This window comes from Orcinus orca, chromosome 3 (genome assembly GCF_937001465.1).
Source record: "Orcinus orca chromosome 3, mOrcOrc1.1, whole genome shotgun sequence".
Taxonomy (NCBI): domain Eukaryota; kingdom Metazoa; phylum Chordata; class Mammalia; order Artiodactyla; family Delphinidae; genus Orcinus; species Orcinus orca.
Genome location: NC_064561.1, coordinates 83,418,153 through 83,437,786, shown reverse-complemented (window position 1 = coordinate 83,437,786; position 19,634 = coordinate 83,418,153). Strand labels below are relative to the sequence as shown.

General features: G+C 35.4%; 1 protein-coding gene across 9 annotated transcripts in view; it reads left to right on the top strand.

Moving 5' to 3' along the window:
- CSNK1G3 (casein kinase 1 gamma 3) overlaps positions 1-14,186 on the top strand; it is a 128,456-nt gene extending 114,270 nt beyond the window's left edge. For 5 of the 9 annotated variants that reach the window (XM_004267420.4, XM_004267417.3, XM_004267419.3 and 2 more), the window contains 3 exons: positions 878-984; positions 1,506-1,529; positions 11,764-14,186. In XM_004267420.4, the coding sequence (XP_004267468.1) occupies positions 878-984; positions 1,506-1,529; positions 11,764-11,818 (186 nt within the window). In that variant the 3' untranslated portion in view covers positions 11,819-14,186. The remainder of the gene's footprint in view (positions 1-877; positions 985-1,505; positions 1,530-11,763) is intronic. The other 4 variants (XM_033423719.2, XM_004267418.3, XM_033423718.2 and 1 more) reach the window with 1 other exon arrangement.
- Positions 14,187-19,634: the final 5,448 nt, after the last annotated feature.

Below are 19,634 nucleotides of genomic sequence, written 5' to 3'. Positions count from 1 at the left end.
AAGGCCTTAAGGTAGAAATAACCTTGACATTGGTTGGAGGCTAGTGAGCAAAGGGAAAGTGCTATGAGGTCAGAGAGGTAAGCAGGGTTCAGATCTTGTGGGGCTTTGTAAATTGGAGTAAAGAGTATGGTTGCTTATTTTAAATGAAATCAGGAAGTTGACATTAGAAGAGCTTTAAGCAGAGAATTATGTGTTATCTAATTTACATCTTAAAAGGAGCACCTTGGTTGTTGTGTAGACAATCCATTAACGGGAGGTGGACACGGGTAAAAGCAGACCAGTTAATAGGTTTTTGCTCTTCTTCACTCAAGAGATAATGGTGGTCTGGACTGCAGATCTGGTAGTCATAGAGTGGGGAGGACCGATTAGGTTTGGGGTGTGTGTCAGGGGAGGATTTAACAGGATCTGCTGATGGTTTAAGTCAAAGAGTGGAATCACAGTAACTTCTGGATTTGGAGCTTGAACAACTGGGTGAATGAATGGGCAACATGAGAGTGAGACCTGAGCATGATTACAGATTGAAATGAAGGATCCATTGGAAGGAACAATATTGAAGTTTCCAAAGGAAGTAATTCATGATGTAGCAAGGTACCAAAAGATACTGGCACACAAGAGGGAACTGATTGCGTTAGCCTTAAAAACCAGAGGACAGATTTCAAGATGAAAAGGAAGTAAGTTGCAAAGCAAATAATGAGTGACCTTATCTTTAATAAAATGTAGACCTATTAGTATATTCAGTTATGAACAACTGCATACTAATTGTTTTGTGTTCCTCATATTAACTTTCTAATTTAAATACTTTATCATTGTATAACCTACTACTTTGTGTGTGTGTGTGTGTGTGTGTGTGTGTGTGTGTATTTTTTCTTTTTTGCAGGTTGTAAGTTCTACAAATGGAGAATTAAACACAGATGATCCTACTGCAGGACGTTCAAATGCACCTATCACAGCCCCTACGGAAGTAGAAGTGATGGATGAAACCAAGTATGTATTGGTTTTTCCTGATTTAGTAACTTTTCTTTCTTAAACTGTACATGTTTGAGATTTATAGTCATTACAGTTATTTAAGGAAATTTTTTTCAAGGAATAGATGCATGTAAAACAAGTGGTATATTTAATTTTTTTAATCACTAAGTTTAAAATAGAGCTATTTCAGTAGATGTTTTAATAATACAAAAATAGTTATTTAAGAACTATGCTCAAATTCTTATTTAGAGTTAACAGCATATTTTTATTTTTAGGAATGTTGATGCATGAAAGTTATTGCTATACTATAGATGCTCATTTTTTCTGTAAACATAAGAATAAATAACTATTAATTTTGTAGTATGCTGCATGTATTAATATTAGTTTTAAGTTACTTTTTTTGGTTAAAGTAAATTATAATAATTCTGCTTGGAAAAAAATTAAGCTTGAAAAACAATGTGATAATTTCAATGTGGGCAGTTTCTGATGATCTCTCTTTCTCTCTCTCTCTTTTTCCTTGTATTTTTTTTTGTGTTTAGCTGCCAGAAAGTGTTGAACATGTGGTGAGTTCTCAAGTGTAGGCAGGCAGAAATAGCTCCGTTGACTGTAATTTCAAAGATTTAGCACCATTTTGTGTTTTTTAAAAACAAACTTTTCAACATAGAAATTATAATTGGTAAAAGTTGTCCAAAAGTATTTGATGTCATTTACATTAGCTCTGAAAAGCAAGAAATAATTGAGGAGCTCTTTTGCCTGCTGCAACTTTTTTGCTTCAAGTGACATAGATTTGGGGGCACTTTTTTATTGAGTAGATGATACACCAACCTTGCTTGCGCTTATGTATTTGTTTTGTAACACAAGGCTTTATTTGCTATTTTAAATAGAAAGGCAAGTTTTTGAGTTAAGCTTTCTTTTTTTACTGTTAGTAATTGTTAAATACCCATAACAATAGTATCACTAAACCAGTATTTCACTTACTAATTATATTGCCATTGAATACACATGGTATACATTGATAAATTTCATGATTAACTATAGTGAGAGAGTATTATGAAAAATCCTCATCTAAATAGTTCCTGCTAATTACAGATATTATGAAAAATAATATTCTTATCTGTTGCAATAATGTTGAATTTAAACTATTTTCTTGCCCTTGCCTTTAGTTATAACGCTGTGTTTAAAATGCTTCGCTCAATTTCAGGACAAATTTTGAGTCAGCCTTGGAGTGAATAAAGACAGTTGTTTAAATTAGTAAATTTTGGAACATTTACTCATCTACTCATTATCCAAAGGGAACCTTACATAAGTGCTCATTTGCTGGCTGCAAGATGAGGAAACTTTTGTGGATATTTCTTTTTAAAGAGTAATGATCAAATGTCCATTTTAACCAGTTTGACTGTGGAATTTATTCATGGTCAGTATGACTTAGTTTGGTGGATTTCAGGATATAATTAGTCAGCTACGTACTTGTGTATTTTTATGTCAGAAATAAAAGCAACAGTATATATGTGCTTGTGCAATCCTAAGCACAGTTATAAAGGTGGGTGGCATGTGGCAGATGAGAATGCACATGGCCTTTGCAATTAAACTTAGGTTGTAGAATCCTACTTCTGCCACTGTTCGTTTCCTTCTTCAAGCTTGTTTCTTTTCCTGTAAAATGAGGCTAATAATAGCTGCCTCATAGGTTGTTGAGAAAATTAAATGTGATAAAGCACAGTTATTTTGTCTGGCACATGGCAAGTGCTCAGTTGCCATTATCACCCCTATCTGTTTCTCCCCTTCCGGCTGCCAGTGACCTCTCATCTGTGCTCTTCCCAGGCTTGTGCCTCTTCTGTCAGTGTTCTGTATTTTTACCTTCACACCACTCTTCACTGAAACTGACTCTTCTGTGTCCGCATCCTCCGAGAGACCTGCTTTCCACCAAATCTATTACATTTTTCCATGTATTCATTCAACAGTTACACTGCTTGGATTTCAGAAATATCTGATACTGTCCTTGCCCTTAAGTAGATCATACTCCAGTGGGGGTAATTGCAGTTGTTTTAGCATTTATCAATGTATGATAAATACTATGAAAAAGGTATGAAAAATCCGTTAGAGCTTGTAAAGAAAATGAGTGTTTACTGACAGGATGATCAGAGAATGCCTTTTGGAGGGGGCTTTGAAGAATGCGTAGTAAGTTATTTAGCTGAGATGGGCGTGAGTGTGTGTATTTATGGTTTGGGTTTTTATCTGTAGGTGTTGGAAAATGAGAAAAAGGAAAATGGTGGGAAGGCTCTTCCTGAAGTTGAGGTTCTCTTTTGCATAGAGCGTCAAATCTAGATCACTTGGCAAGGCACCAGGCCCTTCATGCCTTTCCTGGTCTGGCTCCTGCCTGTCTTTCCCAGCCTCATTTTCCATTCTGAAGTCTATGTTCCGTCAGTTCCTTAAGTTGGCCACTGATATGTTATTCTCTTTATCTATCTCTCACTTCTTGAAACTTCTTGGATTTCTTAAAAACAAGGTCTTTTTTATCTTAAGATCCCCAAGACCTCAACAAATTATTACTAAATAATTGACTACATAATGTAGTGTATCCATACAATGGACTATCAGTTAACAATATAAAAAATGAAATTGAAAACATGATGCTAAGTGACACAAGCCAGACATAAAAGGCCACGTATTATATGATCCATTTACATGAAATATCCAGAATAAGCAAATATATAGAGACAGAAAATAGACAGTGATTGCCTCCAGCAGCTTTGAGGAAGATGGGAGTGACTACTGATAGGTTATATAGTTTCTTTATGGAGTGAAGAAAATGTTTTGAAGTTAAGTAGCGGTGAGGGCTGCAAAACTCTTTGAAAATATTAAAAACCACTGAATTGTACACTTTAAAAAGGTGAATTTAATGATGTGTGAATTATATCTGAATAAAGCAGTTATTTAGAAAAATGGATAGCAATCCATGATTTCAGTGAAGCTTTATTCCAGATGGGTTACAGACATCCTCAGAACTTCCCTAACTCTTCACTAGTTAAAAACTCTTTTAAAGCACACAACATTTTGTCTTGTCTCTAATCAGGGTTATTCTGACATTCCTACAGGCTTATTATTGCATTCCTTATATCCTCTTAGTCTGTGATTAAGAAACGTGAGCATGATTTCTTTTTCTAAATTGCATCTAATGCTTCTCTTCTCTCTTCCACCATTTTGTGGATAGCTAGAGACCTGCTTAGAATTCTTTTTCAGAATTTGTTTCCTACTTCCTTCTTTTCTTCTTGCCTCTGATTGGCAGAGAGCCCTCTCACCCCATCTCATTACTAGAATGTATTCTACAACAGATATTTTAGAGTCTCATGTTTCCTAGAATAGTACCTCATGGGGTAAATGTATGATTTCCAAGTGATGGAAAATAGTCTCTTCCCCCAAGATAAAGTGGCTCCTTCATTAGTAATGAGATTTTGCCTTACCTTTTTTTACTGTAGTGGAGAATTTTTTTTTTAAGGCAGGTGATACAAATGATAGCACCCTCATCATTTCTTCCAGGAATTTAGGAGAACAAGGCTTCCTTTAAGTTTAGTTATTGAGTTTTTAAGTATTGTGAAGTCATCTTTTTTCCTTTGTTTCTCTGTTTCTCTTTTATTCCCCCTTTCCATCATTTACTGAACAGTTATTGTGTGTTTGGTAATATGATGATTATGAAGATAAGTCAAGGCCCTTTCGTTCCATTGGAGAAGATAGTAAGTACACTGGTGACTTTTACATAGTGGTTCTCACCCTGGCTTCATATCACAATCATCTGGGGAGTTTTAAAAATATGCCAGTACTTAAATTGTACTTTCTGAGTGGTAGGGTCTGGTTACCAGTATTTTTTTTTTTTTTTTTTTTTTGTGGTACGTGGGCCTCTCACTGCTGTGGCCTCTCCCGTTACGGAGCACAGGCTCCGTGCAGGCTCAGCGGCCATGGCTCACAGGCCCAGCCGCTCTGCGGCACGTGGGATCTTCCCGGACCGGGGCACGAACCCTTGTTCCCTGCATCGGCAGGCGGACTCTCAACCACTTGTGCCACCAGGGAAGCCCACCAGTATTTTTAAAATGCCTTTAAGCCAATTCTAAGGAGCAATCAGGATTGAGAATCACTGGTCTAAAGCAAGGTATTATAGGATTAGCAGTATGGAGTTCAGAGACTGGAGTATGCACTTCTAGCTGGAGATCAGGAAGTCTTCGTGGGTAAGGATACATTTGCAGTAGTTCTCAAAGATGAGTATGATTTGGCAAGGGAATGTGGGTCAGAGAGAAGAAGAGGTTGAGCGACAATGTGGAGCAAGGAAAGAATGGGTTAGAGTAGTAACCCGTGCACATAGAGAGTGAATATATTAATGGGAACTGAAATAGGCTAAGTGCCCAATCTCCAAGGGCCTTTAGTAGCACGTTAAAATATAAATAAATTGGACATGATTTTTCTTAGCACAAGAAAGCATGCTGTGGGTTTTAAGCCAAGAAATGGTATAATCAGATTGAATCTTAAGAAAATTAATTCAGCAGCAGTTTGAGACTTATGTTGCTTCCTGGGTTTCTCAGATTGCAGGAAATCTCCATTCCCTCCTTCCCTGCCTCCCTTCCTCCCCCCTTTCCTTCCTTCCTCCTAAAGTACAGGCTGCCTGGTAAGGAAGGCTGATGGAGGATGAGACTGAGAGGAGAGTAGAAGTAGGTTGGAACCAAATTTTAAAAGCTGTGTGGACTTAATGCCTCAGACAGTGGAGAACCATTGCTGAGATTTAAGAGGAAAAGGGCATGGCCATATTATGATGGGGGAAGTTTGGATGGCAGATTGGAGAGAGGAGGGTCTTACACTAGAAGTCAGTTAAAAGGCTCTTAGCCGTGGTGGAGGCAAGAAGTTATGAAATAAGCCAGCATGAGAGTGTGGAGAGATTTTAAAAGTCACTTCAGACTTGAGGAACTAATTGCACATGGATGGAGAGGAAGAAATTGAAGGTGAGGATGGGTCTGCAGGTTCTTAGTTAGAGTAGTTACATGGTCTTGCTCTCTGATCTAAACTTAGTTTAGTTTCTCATTTTTATAATCAAGAGACCTAGAGAAATGAAATTACATTTCAAGTATGAGTTTTAAGTGAACTCATGAGTTGTCAGTGAACTAAAGTTTAGACGTCATGAAAGATATTTTCTATATACTCATCAACGAGACGAGGAGAGGCTAGGTTCTGGAGTCCTAAGTGGGTGGGGTCTGGCACGTACCAACAGTCCCTCAACCAGTGGATGAGCCAGTGAGTCATTATAGGGACAGATAAGAACTTCAGATCCAAAAAACCCACACATGTATGGTCACCTTATTTTTGATAAAGGAGGCAAGGATGTACAATGGAGAAAAGACAGCCTCTTCAATAAGTGGTGCTGGGAAAACTGGACAGCTACATGTAAAAGAATGAAATTAGAACACTCCGTAACACCATACACAAAAATAAACTCAAAATGGATTAAAGACCTAAATGTAAGGCCAGACACTATCAAACTCTTACAGGAAAACATAGGCAGAACACCCTATGACATAAATCACAGCAAGATCCTTTTTGACCCACCTCCTAGAGAAATGGAAATAAAAACAAAAATTTAAAAATGGGATCTAATGAAGCTTAAAAGCTTTTGCACAGCAAAGGAAACCATAAGCAAGACAAAAAGACAACCCTCAGAATGGGAGAAAATATTTGCAAATGAAGCAACTGACAAAGGATTAATCCCCAAAATTTACAAGCAGCTCATGCAGCTCAACATCAAAAAAACAAACAACCCAATCCAAAAATGGGCAGAAAATCTAAATAGGTATTTCTCCAAAGAAGGTATACCAATTGCCAACAAACACATGAAAGAATGCTCAACATCTAACTAATCATTAGAGAAATGCAAATCAAAACTACAATGAGGTATCGCCTCACACCAGTCAGAATGGTCATCATCAAAAATCTACAAACAATAAATGCTGGAGAGGGTGTGGAGAAAAGGGAACCCTCTTGCACTGTTGGTGGGAATGTAAATTGATACAGCCACTATGGAGAACAGTATGGAGGTTCCTTAAAAAACTAAAAATAGACCTACCATACAACCCAGCAATCCCACTACTGGGCATATACCCTGAGAAAACCATAATTCAGAAAGAGTCATGTACCACAATGTTCATTGCAGCTCTATTTACAATAGACATGGAAGCAACCTAAGTGTCCATCGACAGATGAATGGATAAAAAAAAAGTGGCACATATATATAATGGACTATTACTCAGCCATAAAAAGAAACGAAATTGAGTTATTTGTAGTGAGGTGGATAGACCTAGAGACTGTCATACAGAGTGAAGTAAGTCAGAAAGAGAAAAACAAATACCGTATGCTAACACATATATATGGAATCTTAAAAAAAAGAAAATGGTTCTGAAGAACCTAGGGGCAGGGCAGGAATAAAGACGCAGACATAGAGAATGGGAGAATGAACTTGAGGACACGGGGAGGGGGAAGGGTAAGCTGGGACAAAGTGAGAGACTGGCATGGACTTATATATACTACCAAATGTAAAAGAGATAGCTAGTGGGAAGCAGGGAGATCAGCTCGGTGCTTTGTGACCACCTAGAGGGGTGGGATAGGAGGGTGGGAGGGAGACGCAAGAGGGAGGAGATATGGGGATATATGTATATGTATAGTTGATTCACTTTGTTATAAAGCAGAAACTAACACACCATTGGAAAGCAATTATACTGCAGTAAAAATGTTAAAAAAAAAAAAGAATGTAAAATCAAGAAGAAACTATTTTAAATTAAAAAAAAAAACCCAAAACTTCAGATCCAGACAGAGGAACATGCTTCAGTTTCTGGGTAGACTTTTGAGAAGAAAGTATATGACATAAATCCAGGAAGACAAGCCATATTCTCCAAGAAGAAAAGGGCAGTCAGTAACGGGAAATGGTGGTGTGCTGTCAATAGGAAAACCTTGGCTATTATCATCTATGTTTTCTGCAGAGTTTAGGACGTAGACCCATTATGATTTCTTGTTTCCTACCTAAACAGTATTTCAGGCAACAGCCTTAATGTTCATCAGAAGCAGAACTTAACATTTATTCCCAAATGATTTAAGACTAGAGATGTGGCTTCAAAGCTTCTAGGGTAGATGATCAGGTCAGAAGCATGAACCTGACTTGTGAGGGCGTATTGGCTCACTGTAACCACACAAGGAATTATCAAGAAAGAGCCAAGAAAAAGGGAATCATTGACAAGAACATGATTTAAATGTCTGGTCAGCTTATCTTTCCCCAAGGTAGTTAGTTGTCAGTAGCCTAGATCTGAGGAGACCCTACATGAGGTATAAACTAGTGGATAAGAAAATGTAGCCACTGAGCAGCAAGGAGAGAAAATATCCTTGAAAATTGTAAAGGTGTGAGTTATTTTCTAAGACCAGATAATTTAATTTATTGATAAAGTAACTTGCTCACGTCATATGTGAAAACTTCTCTATGTGCTGATTCCTGGAATCTGTGCTGTTATTTGCAGTTATTGTTTCCGATACCACCCGCCCCACAACTGTACCAAGTTAAAATTACATGGTTTCTTTTTATGCATTTGCCTGCTCTCATGTGAACTGATGACATGGTGTCCACTCAGTATCTCCAGTGGTCAGCTCATTGCATCCAGGATGAGGCCTCATATTTGAAATGGAGACACGAGAGGGTGACCTGGCAGTTGGATCTAGAAAGCAGTGCTTCTTGCGATTCAGTCCTTTAATAATTTGGTGCAAATCATCTCTCTCCAGAAAAGCTTCCATGGGCACTAAAATCTGTATTTTGTAAGGTTTAACTAGGGTCTGTGGCCCAAGGGTAAGAGCTTTAGCTTTAGAACATGCTTTAGAATTTTGACCAGGTTCTTACTCTAGAAGTTAGTTGCATTTATGAGGCAAATCATTCATTAATTCAATAGGTATTAAATGAGTACCAATTTTGTGCCCATTTGTGGGATGTATCTGTGAGCAAGACCTTAGGAAACTTACATTCTATGTGGAGGTAGATAATAAGTAAATAAATAAAATAAATTCAGATTAATACTATGTACTGAGAGGAAAATAACACGGTCATTTGTCAGAGTGGCCATATGCAAGAAACTGTTTTAGACTGAGTGCCCAGGGCAATTGAGATGAGACCTAATTCATTAATCACTAAGACTATAAATCAGCTGTTTTGATAATGACTTTTAAGAAGTCAGCCACAAGTTTAATATCAATTTCCTTCTTAACTGCTGTAAGTATATCATATTTTGAGAGCATCTCTGTTCTCTGTACTTGGATGCATTCATATCGCATAAAGTAATGCTGTCCTCTGGTGGTAGTCAGTTTAATAGCATGCCAGCTCTACTTAGGCAAATGGCAAATCTGTTTCAAGGGTGTACTGAATGCAAGTGTGTATTCAGTGGGATTTATTTCTAAAAAATAGATGTCTTTTTTACATTGCTTTTGATTTTAAAAGGTCTCTACAATTATAATGCATTTGAAGATCTTATTTAATCTTAAATAAATGCTTGGAGTAGTTTTCTGTGTTCAACAATACTTACACAATGGAAGGAAAGATTACCTAGGAAATAGGAAGCACTCAACTCTCAGAACTGAAAGCAGATTAATGGTAAAAAATAAATCAGACAAAGTGAAATGCTAATTCAAGTGTGGTAAAGCTGAGATTTGAACTTGTTCATCAAAACATCTATTATATTCAATTCCCCATTCCAAAAGGCTTATGTATACCTTACAACACTTTATTAGTAGAAAACTTTTTAAAAGAATATACTTTGGAATTTGAAAAGACAAATGACATTATTTAGGAACAGTGAACATTGTTAATAAAACTTTATATTTATTAAACAATAAAGTTCCATTGATATATGCCCATATTCTTAAATTTAATATTCTAATTATTTGGTCTTTCTTTTAAATACCAATTTTTTAATATTTTGTTTTCTACAGTATGGACATTTTCTAACTCTTTTCTAAGTTTTTAATTGAAAGATTCTTTTTAGAATAATGATTTTTATCTCCTAGTAGTTTTTTGTTTTGCTTCTTTATTTTAGAAAATATATATAATAGATTTGAGAAAGTATTAGGTACCTAACAGTTAGAAAATTCTGACTTACTTCTCTAAGTCTAGGAAAAATGTATTGTGGCTAGAATCTTCTTTTACAGTGGTGCCTCTTTTTAAGGCCCTTGATTGGGTAATTTATTTCCATTCTTTCTGGTAGTTACCTCAATAAGAGTAAAACCCGTCAAGATTGATAACGGCACATATTTCTAGTTGAATCTTTATCAGCTGATATATACAATTTTGAATTATTCACATTCCATGGTCTAGTCATTATGTACTACTTGAATGCAATTGTATAATTTGGTTTTGAATGCCCCATAGTGATTTCATAATTATGGCATAAATCACAATAAATGGTCTGAAATTATTTTTGACTAAAGATAATGTGAGTGGAGAGAGTATGTAATTTAACTGGACAGTGTGGATTTTTGTTTACATTTATTTCACAGAAATAATGATATCTAGCCTTTATTTCATCTTCCATGATCTTTTGCTGGATAGGACACCTGAAGCTCCATGGTCTCTTTTATTTTATGCTTAGCTTGAAAATGCTGAGTTAATATTGTTTTATGAAGGTGGGCTGGTAAGAATTAAAGGAACATCTTTGTAAGGACTTCAGTGGGAAAAAAAAAAAAGGAGCCTCTCTAGATGTGGTACCTGTCATCTTGATATTCTGATAGATTGACTTTCTTTTAGGTATGGAAGGGGAAAACGGCCAGACCTTTATTTGAAGGAATGCTAGACTTTTAGAATATATATACATGTGTGTGTATTTGTTTTGTTAGTTGCTGATCAGTGATTTTCATTTAACTTTCAGTTCATACTAACCTCAGCATTGCTCTACATGTGTTGCATCTTCTCATGACTAGGAGAATTTACTGTGAGAAAAACTAGTTCTCTCAGGGATCATGTCTACGTTTTTTCCACCTAGGAGTAAAAACCAGATATTTCTTAAATAGACTACAAAAACTGAATGAGTTTTCAATTGCAAAACTGAATCACCTTGATTATGCTGTTTTAAATGTTAAGCATATTTTTCCCTTAATTAAAATAACATGATAAGCTTGACCTTCTTTAACCTCTACAGAATTAAAAGTGCCAATCTTAGCATTCTTGCTCTATTTAATGTATTTTCTCTCTTCCACTTCGTAAATATGATGGAAAATGTTTGTTGAAGAGTGTTTTGGGGATTTATCTTTTTAGTTTTGGAATCTAAACTAATTCTTAATGAAAATAAAATCCCCAAATTAGGCTCATTATTGCTTTTCTAACAATGGCTTCAACAATCATATATGAATACCAGGAAAAAAGGGAAAGAATACATAAGATGAACTTTATATAACAGCATGCCATTGCCAGAAATTAGTATCTAAAATAGAACGTGATGGGTCAGTTGGGGTTCAGAACTTTATGGCTTTTTAGTTAGTCTTCGTGCAGAGCCTTTTCAGTTTAGTGGCTCCTTTTAATGTTGCATAGAATGTCTTGCTATTCTAAAAAAGGCACACTGATGAAATGATAGTAACAACTCTGCCATCGTTTCACTAATATATATGCTTCATTGGTATGTTCACTGTTTATGTTGCACTAGCCCGTGGCTTTCTATGGCATTTAAATTAGTATGATAGATTCAGCCTTACTTTGCAACATTTTAGTATTTTTATAATAAAAGGAGTATTTCCCTCCATCTGCAGGTGCTGCTGCTTTTTCAAACGAAGGAAAAGGAAAACCATACAGCGCCACAAATGACTCTGGACACAGACAGATCATGGGGAGTTACTTACATGTTCATCTGCTGTCTTGTGATTAAAATCATCTCTGTAGTGACCACATATATTTTCAAGAACTCACTGTTAGAAACAAAAATGTCATACTTTCATACTTCATTTTGTGGTTGTCTTACATTCGTATTTTTTTCTAATTTAACTTTTATGGAAGCTTTAAAGTTTTGTCAAAACATGAGTGCTTTGCCCATCATTGAATGGAATGGACCAATGAGGTGGTATTGATGAATTACAGTTCTGTAGAACATTTTTCAGAAGCTCTCCTCCTGTTGTAGAAAGCAGTACAGTATCTTAAATGTCAACCAATTATATACCTAATCTGATTTTTATAACTTCTGTGAGAGAATAATCAAAGAGGAATTTTCTCCCCAGTGGATAATGCAACAGAGAAAACAGAGTTGCCCAAATATTTAAAAGAAGTTATCCCTTGAGAAGATCATTATCTGTGTGACATCTGCATTGATTTCACTGTTACTGTCGGTACTGCTATTCATGAGTCATATTAACATTCTCTCTGTGAAATCATGGTACAGTTACTGCCCAGAGGTACTGAGGAAAAAGCTCTATGGGTTTGGCAGATGGTAGTGGTAAAATGAATCACAAGTAGTGTGGTAAATATGAGCTCTGCTTTTGTTGCACCACTAAGTGAAATACAGTGTTGTCGAAGTGGCAAAAGCGCTTATTTTTTAAAACTGCAAAATATTTGTATAATGTAACTTTATGCTTCCAGATAATAATGTATGTTAGACAGCAAGAAATGAATACTTTGAGAAATGAGATATGTTGGAGTTTTTTGAAAAATACACTAAGGAGAAGGAATAAATGTGAATCTCACCGCATCATATGAGGCTGAAATCTAAGGAGATCCCACTGAAACCTGCTGCTGAACGATTACATTCACCTTAAGCAGAAAACTTTGGATGTGCCACACAATGGTGTCTGTTTATTAATTATTTGCCCTTTGATTTTAAAAAAAGACCCTCAGCAATAAAAACGGGGTCACTGTATTGCCCTCTGCGCACATTAGTCTCTTGTATTCAACTTTGCTGGTTCTCTGGAATTTTCCTACTTTTTAGCGTAATTGTGATGATTGAAAACTATTTTGGAGAGGATGGGTCAGGTGCTTTGTCCCCATAGTCTTTTGAAGTGCCTGCATATGAACAAAGTAATGGTTCTGTAAAAAAAGGAAACCCATTCCACTTTTCAAGTATGCTTTGTTTTAAGCCATGAAGACACAGGTATACTTCTGTCACATTCTACTAGCCAGAATTTGCAAGGAGAGTTAAGACAAAAAGACTGGCTAGAAACATAATTATGTTGTTCAAATCTCACATTCACCTTTCCTTCGTGAACTTGTTGCTTACTCCTTCCACTCAGCCCCTTCTTTTTGTCTTTAAGTGTGTGCCTCCGGGCATGCTTATTTATTTTTATTGTCTCAAGGTAACATTTAAAATATGTAATTAAAGTAAATAAATCTACATTTTTGACATTATTGCATTTACAGGAATTTAACTGTACTTTGTAATTTATTTTTCTTATTAGCCAAAAGTTCAGTGCATTGTTTTTGATGAATTAGGCACCCATATGAATACCGCAAATCAGGACATTATCATTGTTGCTCTGAATCTATGAATGATCTTTATAAGTTCTTGATTTTAAAGACCTACACTCAGCCTAGAAAACACTTGTTGTATAATTTGGTCAACAGTTTCCATTTTATCTATTTGTATACTGTCATGATGTCTTAAACTACAGGAGTTACATACTGAGTTTTTATTTTTGTTTGCTTTGAGCAAGGTAGATGGATGTTTTGGCCATTATAATGTGAAACCACTTCTTTCTTTACAGTATTTGACCAAATTTGTGTGTCTATGATATTTGTAAATACATGCGATATCTGTATTTCTTATCATAAGCCTGTTTAGTTTTATTCTCAGTAGGGTTTTTGGACTGTACAGTGTTTATATGATCTGAACTCCTTATACATAAGAAGGTGTGTATATTAATCCAATTATGGACTTAAAATATTTTAAAACTATAAATACCCTTATTTGCTGCAAAGACCAGTGTGTAGACATTTGCTTTTTAGCAATATTTTTAAGTGCTCCATTTTAATGCCAAGGAATAAGTCTTTTGGCAACACAAACTGGTCAATAATAGGTAATGCAGGTATGTTCAGGTTAAGCCAACAATGTTTTGCATTTTTATGCTTCTTTTCTGTCAACACTAATGAAGTCAACATTGCCTGAATGTCTGAATAATGAAACACATCCCTGTTTAAAAGTATGTAACTGAAAAAGAAATAAAAAATAAAGGTAGTTTTTTTAAACTTGCTCTTTCCCCTTTCCTCTAATATGGGTAAAATAATGCCACTTACTAATTGAAGACAGGAATTTTAAAAATTCAGTTTATTTAATTTACTAAATGTGAAAAGCAGAGCTAAAGGAACATTCATTCGTTTGTGTTTTTTGATTTTGTTTTGCTTTGTTGGAACCCTGTTGTAAAGAGTACATACCTGGAAGTATCTAAGCTTTCTTTAATGAAAGTTAAAAAAAATTTTTTATACTTCTCTGAACTCCTTAATAGAGCAATTAATTAGAACTAATGCCACTAATAAACCGAGGGAAACAAACTGAATCATTTCATTCCTTTTCAAAAATGAAGTCATATTATGATGTTCACAGAGATGAAATATTACTAAATCCAATTTTAAGTGAATGACTTTAATATCATTCCAGATAAAGAGCATATATCTGTGACAGTATCTCACAGTTCATCATTGTGCTAGGTGCTTTAAGGTGCTCTGTTTACTGAAAGATGCCAAAGGTAAGATAAGTCAAAGCAGCACACACTAAGCCCATGTGTGTGCATTAAGCACCACCATTCAGAAAGAATAAGATATGGAGATGAAACGTAACAGGTTAAGCATGGGTTAAAAGGCCCTGTCTAGAAATATCTGACGTAAGATTAGGTTTCAATCTGAATGACTGTATAGTTGCATTAGCACCCTTTGCTTTTGCAAGTGACAGAAACTTAACATGGCTTCAGCAATAGGCATGCACATTGTTACATTTAACTGAAAAGTCCAGTGATAGGAGTAGCTTCAGGCATGCTTGGTCCTGGTGCAAAGTTCAGGAGTCTGTTTTTCTCTGTATCTCTCAGTTTTGCTTCCTACTCTGCTGTTTTCATTGTCAGGGAGATTCTTCATGTGTGATGGTAAAGTGACCACCCAGCAGCTTCAGACTTCTGCCATAATCTCAGCCAAAACAAAGGACAGTTTCTCTCAACAGTTCCAACAAAAGCCTAAGACTGACATTTATTCCTTCATTGGTTCACATGCCCACCCTCGAGCCAACTACTGTGACCCAGGGAATGTTGTTCTCCCATCTTCAGAGGACACACTGAACTGAGAAATAAGGTAGAAGGGGGTGTTCCCCAAAAGGAAATGAGGATATTGTTACCAGAAGGAGAGTGAATGGATTCTGCGCAGGCAATCTAGATATCTTCAGTCATGGTGAGAAAAACAAAATAGAGTATAAAGGCAAACTTAATTGTTTTAAATTAGAAAACATTGTTATTACTGAGACTTTTATTAATGTGAATATATTATTGGAAATCACTAATATAGTGAATGAATACATTTGAAAAATGTTTTGGACTCAGGTAAAAACAGGTCATAAGTACCCTATTTGATGTGCTTTTGTTTAGTTTTAAAGGTTTTTGTGATAGAATTGGATTAGTAGAGTTAAAAGCTAACCTTTCTGCTAGAAGAGAAATAAATTGAATTATAAAGCTTTGCTGATGTTTGGGTTAACTAGTTTCTTCTCTGACCATCTCTAATACAGACCCACATATTATTTTCTTAGGAAATTTACTTCATAAGAATACATGGATCGTAACCAAAGAAAGAACTACATGTAGAAGTATTATCAGGTAATACTGCTGGGATATGAACATGGTTTTAGAAAGAACAGTTGTTCACAGCAATGTTTACCATACTGTGATTTTACTCAAATTGAAGAACACTCCTGCACTGCTCTAGACTAGGGGTTGGCAAACTTTTTTGTAAAGTTTAGGATTTATGGGCCAAAAGGCAAAATTAAGGCTTTTATATACTTGTGTAATGAGAAAGAAAACAAATTTCCACTACTTTTTTATTGATGAAATTAAAAATATATATGAACACTTGAGTACAAATTTTTTGTAATACAGGTCTAATGGTAAAAATTAAGTTATTTTGAGAGGATAATATTTCACTTAATTGGGCTTTGAAATCGATTGCAAATGTTCATCTGTTATGCTGATCTGTAATGTGATTTTACGTATTTCATCTCTGAAAATGTCTTCATACAGATAGATACTACCAAATACTGTTATCAGTCCACAAGTGTGTGGATGTTAATTGAGCATATTCACCATTTGGAAGGTGTTTATAGAATTCCATTAGATTCTGCTCTTGATATTTGCCTTTGACATATCATTACATCGCAGATTAATTACTTCCTTTTAAAGTTTAGATGGATGCTCCTTATTTATACAGTTAGGTGGATTTTGTAATATGGAAATTTCCTGTGCACTTGGATTGAGATCCAAAGATGTAGTTGGAACTGCAGTTGAGTTTGGAACACACATCCACTGCAGATTTGTGTGGGAATGGATATCTTGCTGCTCGTGTTAACTAGACAGCATGGGAAGTGTCTAAAGCAGCTTGACATAACTTGTGATTTAAACAGCATTAGTTGTCATCAAAATGACTTTGTTGCAGTATAAATTTCACATATAAGTGCTCTTTTGCCTTGTAATTTTTAAGTTGAAGTTATTAAGAAACATTATCAAATCTGCAGCAAAAGCTAATTTTCAAATCCATTCAGTGTTCATTAATAATAGGTAAGGGTGATACTCATTCAGAAAAAATTCACTTTTGGTCCTGAGCTCAAAAAATTGCAATAAAACTTTATTACTTCTATCAAACTGCTGTGTAGTTGGGCAAGTCAGGATATTCAGTTTCTGTTTCTAATAAAAATGGAAGTAATGATAGTTTAGACTGCCAAGAGTGAATGAAATTCACCATTGACTTTACTAGTTCATTAACATGATATTCAAATAGTTCCCACAAAATACCTGCTGATGAGTAATATAAAGCATAAACATTGGCTTTAAACATTTTACATTTTCACAAGCTTTGTAAATTTGCCCAGTAAACCTTTTTCTGCTCCACGTCTTTACCACCATTAAGTTACTTCACATCTTAGCAGATTCTACTACTTTAATTAGCACTGATGTTTTCTTAAGTTCTTTAAAAATATTCTTTCTTAGAGTTGTTCCATGGAGACTATTCACAGAGGGTACTTCTTGAGGCACTTCAAACTCAGTATTGACTTCCCTAGTAATCAATAGCTGGCAGTATTGGTAACATCTGTTGACTCTTCAAAAGCCAAATCATTTTGCCTTGTCTTTTAGTTGGCAATTGATGTCTTCAAGCAACTGTCCTTGCTAAAAAGCTAGTGGTCTTCAACATGTTTTTCTCCTCTGGACACACTTTTTAGCTGCTGCAGTCAAACACAATTAGCTTTAACTCACCATCAATAAAGAGCATTCTTTGCTTGGCTAACAAATGAGCCACTTGGAAAGTAAGTGGCTTGCACCCTCATTCTCATTTTTTTTGTGTGTTTGAATAAATTCTATTGTGATGAGATATTCTGTTTTAAAGTTTTCTAATTGTTCTTACTGTTGCTTTTCTGTGAGTTGGGGATATTGTGATAAGTGCTTAGTCTGGTAATGTGAAAATAAATTGTATTCTTTTAACACAGCTGAAGTGTCATTGCATAATAAACATGATGCTTTGCCATATAATTGTATAACAAAGTAATCCACATTCAACTGTGCCTTAGAAGTGCAACACTCAAAGTTCACCTTACTTTTTTTTACATAATTAATATTCATTAGTAATAAAAAATAATAAAATGTCTGTATGACAGTATGTGTGGCACTTGAAATGCTGTCAAATTATAACTGCATCACTGAGATTTGTAGTGTGTTGAACAGCAGTGTAGAGCAGTGAGAGCACCACATATGGTCTCTGTCACAACTATTCAACTCTGCCTTTGTAGCATGAAAGCAGCCATAGACAATATGTAAATGAATGAGTATGGCTGTGTTCCAATAAAATTTTATTTATGGACACTGAAATTTGAATTTCATATAGTTTTTATGTGTCATGAAGTATTCTTTTGATTTTTTTTTAACCCATTTAAAAATGTAAGTACCATACTTAGCTCGTGGGCCAAGTAATAACAGGAGGCGGGCTAGATTTGACTTGTAGACTGTAGTTTGCCAACCTCTGTTCTAGACCACATTGGAAAGATATGGATGTTGGAGGTTAATTTTTTTTAACCTAATTGAGTGACACAACTTATCAAAAGATAACTTTTCTTCACTTTATAAAAGGAAGGGTCATTTTGAAGTAACATCAAGAATTATGATAATGTTAAAGAAAATGCATCATAGCACTTATGGGAGTTAGAAATAAATGAGATAATTCCAGCTCCCATATGAACTTAGATGTTGAAGCAGTGAATGGTCTTGGAAAGAGCATGAATTTGGGGACCAAACAAATTTAATTTGATTCTCAGCTTCTTCACTTTCCTTGTGAGAACTGTGGCAAGTTATTTGACTTCTTAGCATCAATTTCCTCACCTCAGATTGGAGTAATGCCTTCTTTGCAGCATGTCTCTGAAGTTTGGCAATGATATTTGTAATAGCTCTCCATGCAAGCTGCCATTTACCATTTCTTTCATGATAAACTATAATTGAAAACTGAGCAGCACCTTTATTTCTCACACAGAGTGTATGCTTCTGCTCCTTGAGACAGGAACAAGGTCTGGTATTTATTAAACTGTGTCTTAGATTGAAGCTGTCATTCCTATCTGTTTAAAAATACTTGCACACTAATTCTATTGCATTGCACAATTGACTATTTTGACTCAATGGCATTGATAAATTCAAAACCATTAATTCTATACCTTTTTTGATAAAAATAACAAACAGCAGAGGGCAAGGGCAAAACCCTATATCAAGTCACTCTAATCCTGCCTTAAGGTGAATATCAATCCACTGAACGCATAACAGATACCTAAGAGGTCTCTCTAATCCTTCTCCACCGCTTGACTACCATTAGCTATTTATGTTTTTCTGAAATCTAGGTGAACCATTCAGTCCATTTCTTTGCCCTCCCATTCTCATTATCCCATCTGAAAAAGGAACTGGATTTAGTTTGCAATGTCTTTTCCTAGTGAATCCATGTTTACTTCTAAAGATCACCATTTCTAATATTACAAATTGCCTTTTAACTAATTCAGCCTAATCTTACTTGGATTCAACATTATTTACCAACCTGTAGCTGTATAATCTACCCTTTTCTTTTTTTAAAATAGGAATTTCATTTGCAGTCTAGTCTTTTTGCCTTGCTCCATTTACCATCTGCCAAGTCTCTCAGGATGGCTTTTGTCCAGGTCTGGAGACTTAGTTGTTCTTTGAAAATATTTGTACATGTGATGGGCTTCATTTCCTTCTTGCTTTTCCCCCTCATCCCCCACTTAACTTTCTAGACTGAAGATTATTCTTGATTAAAAAAAAGATGGTAAAAGAAAATTTTTAAAGAAGCTAAGTCTTACATTCTTTTTGTCATTCTTCAACCCTTTCCTTACATTTGGCTCTACACGTAGTTTATAAAACCCATTTTTATTGACTTTAGCTTTTTTTTTCCTTTTAAGAAATCATCA